Here is an 8,823-nt window from a genome sequence, read left to right as displayed (position 1 = left end):
CACATCAGCTTGAGGCTTCAGATCCGGAGATCCCAATCCAGTCATTCCCCCCTCTACAGCAGCCAGACTCTCAGCCCACCACCGCCACAGAGACCCCAGTTGCCATCCCTACCAGTGATGACACTCCTTCACACCCGGCTTGATTGAGCATCGAGGACGATGCTTCATTTTAAGTGTGGGGAGGTCGCCATCTCTGGCGTTTATTTTGGTGAACTACTACATACTTTTTCTTTTATTTTGGATATTTTTCTATATTTTTCTCTTTTTCTTTTATTGTTATTTTCTGAGTACTTATACATTGCTACTTGTGTATTTTACTCTACTTTCTGCATTTTGCATTTTTTGTTCATATTTGAGTTATTTAGTTTAGTTTACAATTCTGATTTATTAGTGGATTAATTAGCATAGTTTACCCTTTTTACATAAGATAGTATAGTTTAAATAGAAAAATATAAAAAGGAAGTAAACTAGAAACTTTAACAGAATCAAAACAACCCACACCTTGTATATATAGCATTACATGTTAGTTAACAACATTTCATCAAGGAGAAACATTAAAACTTCAAAGGCTACCCTAAATTACTTTTTAAGAGAATAATGAGAATTTTTAACTAAACCTGCATGACATACATAAGTGATAAATGCTTTTTCAGCTAGAGAACACATAGCCTGCGAGTTTTGAGCTTAACTGTATCGTTACATTCAAACCATAATTTTTATTCCTGTGTGTTCCAACCTTCTTTCTTATTCTGGTGTTCTTTACTTTGTTTTAGTCTATATGTCCGATTATAGAATATAGGTACATCTCAAAATAATGATTGAGGCCATCATTTGATTTTAGCTCACTTACCCCAAATTAGCCTACCTTTTACATCACCCTTGTTAGCCCCCCTTGAGCCTTTTAAAACCCCTTTATTCTATTTAGCCAAATTACTAGCCTTAAGCAGAAAAACAAAAGAAAATCCCAAATGAATCCTTGGTTAGCTTAAGATAGAAAATCATGAATAGAGTTAAATGTGGGAAACCTTTTGGGAACATGGATGATAGAACCAAAAAGGTAGAGAAATTAAAAAGAAATAAAATAAAATTTGGGAAGCATGCTCATGAGAAAATCTAAGTGATTCAATTACCATGTGCATTAAAAAAAAAAGAAGAAAGTTAGTTTTCAAGCATGTAAAATAAGGGGATACAAAAAGAACTCCCCAATGCAAAAAAAAAAAAAAAAAGCAATGCACATGGGATACAAACAAGAGTTGACACATGGGCATGTGACATCAAAGTGAGAAAATAGGGAGAATAGGTAAAGAAGCATTGTTTTACTAAGTATGTATGTTAGGTGACATCTTAGTCTAATTAAGGATTCACTTATTAGCTCACTTAGCCTTATACATATATCCTTACCCTTTGCCTTGACCCCATTACAACCTTAATTAAAGACCTCATGAGTTTTGGTATGACTATGTTCTATAATTGTCGATTGGTTAGACGAAAAACAAAGTTATAGAAAGGAAGAGTAAAAAGAAGAATAGAGTGATTAACCCAATAAACACTGAGTGATTAGAGAAAAAAAAACACAAAATCCAGTGAGGGTTCAAAAGCTCATTAACATTTATCTCTGATTGTCTTGCAAGTTTTTTTCTCTCATCTCATTTAAGTGCTTTATTATTTGAGGGTTAGCTATACATGTATATATATCTCCTTGAGAATGTGAAATAATTTGACTACATGTAGGCTTTATATATGAGTGGATGAATTAGAATTGCATGACTCATTAGGTAGATGCATTTAGCATAGGTTGCATTTCATAACATTCCATCACTTTAACCTTAATTACTTACCTTGGATTTAGCATGAGGACATGCTAGTGTTTAAGTGTGGGGAGGTTGATAAACCCATATTTCATGAGTTCTTTTGTGATTAATTAGAGTGATTTATTCAACTCTTCACCTACTTATTCACATTAATTTCATGGTTTTACTTTCCCTTCCTTATTATGTCATATTGTGAAAAACATGTTTCCTAAGCTTTAAAAATTAATTATTTTTAATTACCTTTATTTCCATTCGATGTCGTGATTAGTGTGTTGAGTAGTTTCAGATTTTCTAAGGCATAATGACTTAAAGGATGAAAAAGGAAACATACTAAAATGGAAGGGGAAAGCAAAACGGAGCTTTAAAGAAACTGGTATCCACGCGATCACATGGATGACGCGATCGCGTGCCAAGCACGAATCAGCAGCGACGCGGCCGCATGACTGACGCGACCGCGCGCCTTAAGCAGAACGCACATGACACGGTCGCATGACTGACGTGACTGCGTGACAAGGAAAAGCTCCGAATGATGCGACCGCGTGACCCACGCGGGCGCGTGACAGAGGCCACGCACCAGAAATTACAGAATACGCCCCCAGCAAATTCTGAAGCCCTTTTTGGCCCAGATCCAAGTACAGACAGCATAGACCAGAGGTTATAAAGTGTGGGAATGCTTCCATTCAAAGGAGAGCTCGCATATTTTTACCTTTCAATGATTTAGATTTAGTTGAGAGGGAGATCTTCTCTCTCTCTCTTTTAGGATTTAGGATTTCTTCTTGTTTTAAGAGTAACTCTGGATTCCAGGTTTAATGTTCTTTTCTTTTAGTTTTACTTCTATTTATTTATTCCAACATTTGAATTGATTATTATAATTTGATTTAGGAATTCTTCCATGTTACAGACTGTTATTTGAATTAATGATAATTGAGGTATTTTCAGTTTATGATTGTTCTCTTTGACTTAAGTTATCATTGCTTCCCATCTAAGGATATTTATTATTATTCCAGCAATTTTACTTTTTCCCCTTTTGGTTCTGGTTAAGAATTTAGTAACTCAACAGTTATTAAACTCAACATAATTGATAATCGTTATCTTGCTAATTGAGCTGAACTTAAATAATCCCAACCTTTTCTGAGGAAATAATTAGGATTCAAAAGTCAATTTAATTAGTCCCTTGACTTTCCCTTGCCCTGGTAAAGGTTGACCAAGTGGAGTTTAGATTCAACTTTCATTATTGTTGAGAGAGATAACTAAGTTGGACCTCTAATTTCTCTACCTTGCTAAAAGTTGCTTTACAGTTATTATTTATTTTTAATTGCCATTTATTTCACTCGTCATTTAAATTACTTGCTTCTCACCTTCTAAACCCCGATTACAACCTTTATAACCAATAATAAGAACATACTTCCTCGCAGTTCCTTGAGAAGACGACCCGAGGTTTGAATACTCGGTTAACAATTTTTAAGAGGTTTGTTACTTGTGACACCCAAAATGTTTGTACGAAGGGATTTTTGTCGGTTTAGAGACTATATCTACAACGCGACTGTTTTTATGACATTCTTTACTGGCAAAAATCACGACGTCAGTTAATTTTGAGCATGACAGATATCATTACACCTACTGCTCTTTGAATTCATTTTGGATTTTTTTTAACTTTTTAGCAAGAAGGGCATTGATGCAGGAGCAATAGGAGCATGCCAGTTGGATGTCATTCAAGGAGTCACCCCCCAAAATGTCAACATCTTGAAGCTAGTCGAATTTTTGAAAGGTTGGGCGTTGCTCTTTCTTCTTCAATGGCTAAACAAAATCTTAGGCAAGCTATTGATTTTTTGTATTCTCGCAGCCTTGCTACTTCCGATTCCTATACGCGCCATGTCCTTCACCGCGTTCGAGCAAATGACTTTGTTCAAGCCAAGATATTGCAGTCTCACATACAACTTCACCTTTTCCAACCCAAAGACTCCTTCATCCATAACCAGCTTCTCCATTTGTTTGCCAAATGCGGCAAACTCTCCTATGCACGAGACCTGTTTGATAATATGACCCACAGAGATGTTTATTCTTGGAATGCATTGCTTTTTGCTTATGCTAAGTTGGGTTTGGTTGAGGATTTGTGCACTGTCTTTGATCAAATGCCTTTTCGTGATTCTGTTTCTTATAACACCTTGATTGCTTATTTTGCAACTAATGGGCATTCAGGCAAGGCATTGAAGATTTTAGTGAGGATGCAAGAAGATGGGTTTCAACCCACCCAGTACTCCTATGTGAATGCATTGCAAGCATGTTCTAAGCTATTGGATTTGAAGCTTGGTAAGCAGATTCACAGGAGAGTTGTTATTAGTGGTTGTAGGGATAACACTTTTGTATGGAATGCTATCACTGGTGTCTATGTGCAGTGTGGTGATATTCATAGGGCACGGTGGTTTTTTGATCAAATGACACATAAAGATGCTGTTTCCTGGAATCTTATGATCTCTGGATATGTCAAATTGGGGAATCATGATGAGTGCATTCGATTGTTTAATAAGATGAAGTTATTCGGTTTGAAACCTGACCAAGTTACAACATCAATTGTTATCAATGCTTACTTTCAGTGTGGACATGTGGATGATGCAAGGAGGATGTTCAGTGAAATACCTAAGAAGGATGAGATTTGTTGGACAACAATGATAGTTGGTTATGCACAGAATGGAAGAGAAGAGGATGCAATGATGTTGTTTGGCAACATACTACGTGGAGACGTTAGACCTGACAGTTACACCATTTCAAGTGTGGGCAGCTCCTGTGCCAAGCTAGCTTCTTTGTGTTATGGTCAGGTTGTCCTTGGAAAAGTAATAGTAATGGGTGTTGATCATAGAATGCTTGTGTCAAGTGCTCCTGTTGATATGTACTGCAAGTGTGGAGTTTCTTTGGATGCTTGGAACATTTTTGGGACAATGCCTATTTGAAATGTGATTACTTGGAATTCTATGATCCAAGGTTATACACAAAATGGTTAACCACATAAGCACTGGCTCTTTATGAAAGGATACTTCAGGAAAATATCAAACCTGATAGTATTAATTTTGTGGGTGTATTATCTGCTTGTATCAGTGCTGACATGGTTGGAAAAGGACACGAAAATTTTAATTCAATAAGTGAACATGGGATGACACCAATAATGGATCACTATGCATGCATGGTCACTCTAATTGGTCGCTCTAGTAGTGTTGATAAAGCTGTGGATTTGATCAAATCCATGCCTCATGTACCAGATTACCCCATTTGGTCCACCCCACTCTCTATTTGTGCAAAGAAGGGTGACATCAAGAATGCAGAATTGGCAGCTGGTCATTTCTTTAAGTTGGATCCACATAATGCAGGATCTTATATCATGCTTTCAAACTTATATGCTGCTTATGGGAGATAGAAAAAAGTAGGTGATGTACGATCTCTTATGAATAAAAACAACACAAAAAAGTTTGCTGCTTATAGTTTGGTTGAGGTTGAGAGTGAAGTCCACAAATTTGTTTCAGAAGATCATACTCATTCAGCAGTAGAAAAAATCTATGATGAATTGAACAGATTGATTTCAATATTGCAACGAATTGGGTATAATCGTGATACAAACATTGTTTTGTATAATATCAGACATGAGAAAAAATTTAAATCCATCTCATACCACAGTGAGAAACTTGCTCTTGCTTTTGCTTTAATATGAAAACCCAATAGAATTGCACCTATCAGGATCATAAAGAATATACGTGTTTGTGTTGACTGCCATGTGTTTATGAAATTTACATCAGTCCATATTGGAAAGACAATTATTCTGAGAGATTCAAACAAATTCTACCATTTTTCTGGTGGAAAGTGCTCTTGCAAGGACCATTGATAAAGTCTTAATCCAGATAATGATATCCTGTGCATTTAATTATTTTGAAATAGAATGGTTCTGGAAATAGAAGGGAAAATTTAATCTTTATGTAAACGTGGACTCAATAGATTGGAACAGCTGTATAGCACGGGAATGCCTTTAGAAAATTTCTTAGGATGACACAATGTGTTGGACTAGGAAGCAAGTATACTCTTTGAATCCATTAACCAAGAATGGACCTTGAAGAAAGAGAGTAAAGAAAACTATCAAATCCCCATAACTTGCTTGATCCAGACTAGAGGTTCTTTGTGACATGTAGAACTTGCTTGATTCAGACTTGAGGTTATTTGTGACATGTACTGTGTCTACATGTAACTCAATCTTGTGGCAGTGGTAATTGCTTGCCTCTTAAAGTAAATTTAAATTATGTTCATGGATACACCAAAAGCATAATGTGAAAGATCAAGTTAATTTTGCTTCTTTTTTCTTTCTTGGTAGCTCAATTATAGTGACCATACATCATGCAATTTATGAGAATATTATTATTCCTGTATGAGCCGTTTTGTTATTGCTTCCTGTAACATCCTTTGCGGTGTCAAATTTTTGCAAAATTTTCCAAGAGTGTAACATCCTGTACTTTGTTACATTTGAGAGATACTTAAAGTAAATAACTAACATGTTCTATATGGAAACATTTCCTTTGCCTCTTGCAGTGGTAAAGGAAAATGAAAGGATAATTTGTCGATAACTTTATCAAAGATGAAGATGCAACACCCGATGACCTGAGCATTATTGAACCTACATCCTCAAATTTTATCTGCAATACCAATGCTTTAATTCACTGACAAATCTAGATTCTTGATCTCCCCCACTAAGTGATTCAGGCATTTAACTCCTGCAATGGATCTAATAAACTACGAGATGGTTCCAATGTTGGGTAAGTAATACACTAATGCATCAGTTTCAATTCTGAAATTCAAACCTCACATTCTATCATATTGATATATAATTAAATGCCATACTAGCCACTCATAGTTACATGTCCTATACAAACCAGTACCCTTAATGAAACTACAGGGGCACAGAATTCGTGTAGTAAGAAATAAATGATCAACACATTCTATCAGCTCTAATATTATGTTTGTATGTTCCGTTGGCTCGGAGCTTAACGTATAACAATGCTTCTTTAATTAAAGCTTCTCTTTTACTAAGCATGCGTCTAGCCAATGCCGCGATATTCCTGCTTCTCTTAGGTACTTTTGGGTGCAAGGTCATGGCATTTCTTCTTCCAGATGCGGTCTTTTGGCTGTTGAGTTGATTCCTTCTAGTAATGAAGCATGAAGCATCCAGATCATGTTCTTGCATATTACTCTCTTGAAGGGCAGAGAGATGATTTTCCGAATAGCATTGTTAGTGTCCCTTTGGAATTCACCATACGTGCATAAACCTTTTTTTATCCCCTCATACTTTCCCTTGCTTTTCCTGTCTTGTAAATTTTTTCTGTATTTGTAGTATCAGAGTCCTCCTTTTTCAATACAATTCCTAGACAATAGTGTCTTTTTAATAAGGTTATGTTCTTACTTTGTATGGTATCAGGGTTCTGTTGTGTTCTTTTTTGTAATAAGGTTGTTGTATTAAGGTTCTACGAACTTGGTAATTTATTCGCCTTTTTTTTTAAAATAAATTACAAAAAATGATTTATTATCAGAATACGTTCGATTGAAAAGATTTTTAAATTTGCACAACTTCATTTTGCGGTCTCCTTCCACAAAATGAATTTACGTTGCATCTCCAGCCAAATGCCCATGAAATGACTATATCAAGCCTGGTGAACACGAAGTGGCATTTTTAGTGGAGTGTTTATAAGAATACTACTACTAAATATACTACTACTTTAACAAACTTAGATTGGTCGAATGGTCAGCTTACTCGTCCATTTAACCAAGTGTCGAGGGTTCGAATTCCGTTCTGTGTGTACAACAACTCATTGGCTAGCGGCATACCTGTAAATGGTGCTTAGATCCGTGACAGATTAGTCTTTGGCCTATCAGATTGGGGGATATCGTGGGCAACAAAAAAAAAGTATACTACTACTATTACTACTTAATAATAATAAGCGTAAAGTATTTTTTTTTTGTTTTTGAAGTTTGCTAAAAGTTTTTAAAATACTCATAAGAGTTATTTTGTTTCAATTTTATCCCATAAGTTTTTTATTTGTATTAAATATACATCCGAAGGCTAATTTTTCAATAAACTTAGGATCAATTCAGCAACAATTTTATAAGAATAATCCAACACAAGCAAATTGGAGATAGTTGTCATGTATTATTGCTGAATGAGTCCGAATTTTTTTAAAAATTTAGCTGTCAGAGGTATATTTGATACAAATCAAAAAATTTTTTAGACAAAATAAAACTTTGGGGTATTTTTAAAACCTTTGACAAACTTTAAGAATAAAAAATATATTTTACTATAATAATAATAATGATATGGTTCTATTTTATATATCTATATATAAATATATCTTAGTTTTGAGAAAGAAAAACTCTAATTCTTTGCCCTTTTTTGCAATGGCGTTATTCTTATAGAGTTTATTTTGGTGTCAATTGATGATCGGATATTTTATACGCTTTTTGGCATCATTTTCATATAGTTTTTATTATGTTTTGTTTAAGTTTTATTCTATTTTCATAAGTTTTAGTGCAAAATTCATATTTTTTGGATCCTACTTTGAGTTTGTGTGTTTTATGATGTTTTCAGGTATTTTCTGGCTGAAATTGAAGAGCTTTGGAAGAAGTCTGATTCAGAGACAGAGAAAGGACTGCAGATGCTGTCAGGATCTGAACTCCATGCATTCGAAGGAGCATTTCTGGAGCTACAGAAGTCTAAATGGCGTGCTTTCAACAGCTATGGAAAGATAACATCCAGGGCTTTCCATAAATATTAATAGTCCATACTTTTCTCTGGAAATGAAGGTCCAAAACTGGCGTTCAACGCCAGTACTCCACCCTCTTCCTGGCGTTGGACGCCCAAAAGTTAGCAGCTGGTATCCAACACCCAAACAGGAGCCCAAGGCTGGCGTTCAATGCCAATGAAGGATACTAGCTCGTGGATTTCACTCAAGCTTAGCCCAAACACTCACCAAGTGGGCTCCAAAAG

The 8,823-nt window shown here is 35.5% G+C and overlaps 1 protein-coding gene across 1 annotated transcript; it reads left to right on the top strand.

Moving 5' to 3' along the window:
- The first annotated feature begins 3,604 nt into the window (after positions 1–3,604).
- LOC112769699 (pentatricopeptide repeat-containing protein At2g13600-like) lies at positions 3,605–4,759 on the top strand. Its single transcript, XM_072224812.1, has one exon. The coding sequence runs from the start codon at positions 3,605–3,607 to the stop codon at positions 4,757–4,759; it is 1,155 nt and encodes a 384-aa protein (XP_072080913.1).
- Positions 4,760–8,823: the final 4,064 nt, after the last annotated feature.

The sequence above is a fragment of the Arachis hypogaea genome, chromosome 18, assembly GCF_003086295.3.
Source record: "Arachis hypogaea cultivar Tifrunner chromosome 18, arahy.Tifrunner.gnm2.J5K5, whole genome shotgun sequence".
NCBI classification, from domain to species: Eukaryota; Viridiplantae; Streptophyta; class Magnoliopsida; order Fabales; family Fabaceae; genus Arachis; species Arachis hypogaea.
Note: the sequence above shows the minus strand (reverse complement) of the source record. Positions and strands in the feature narration are given on the sequence as shown.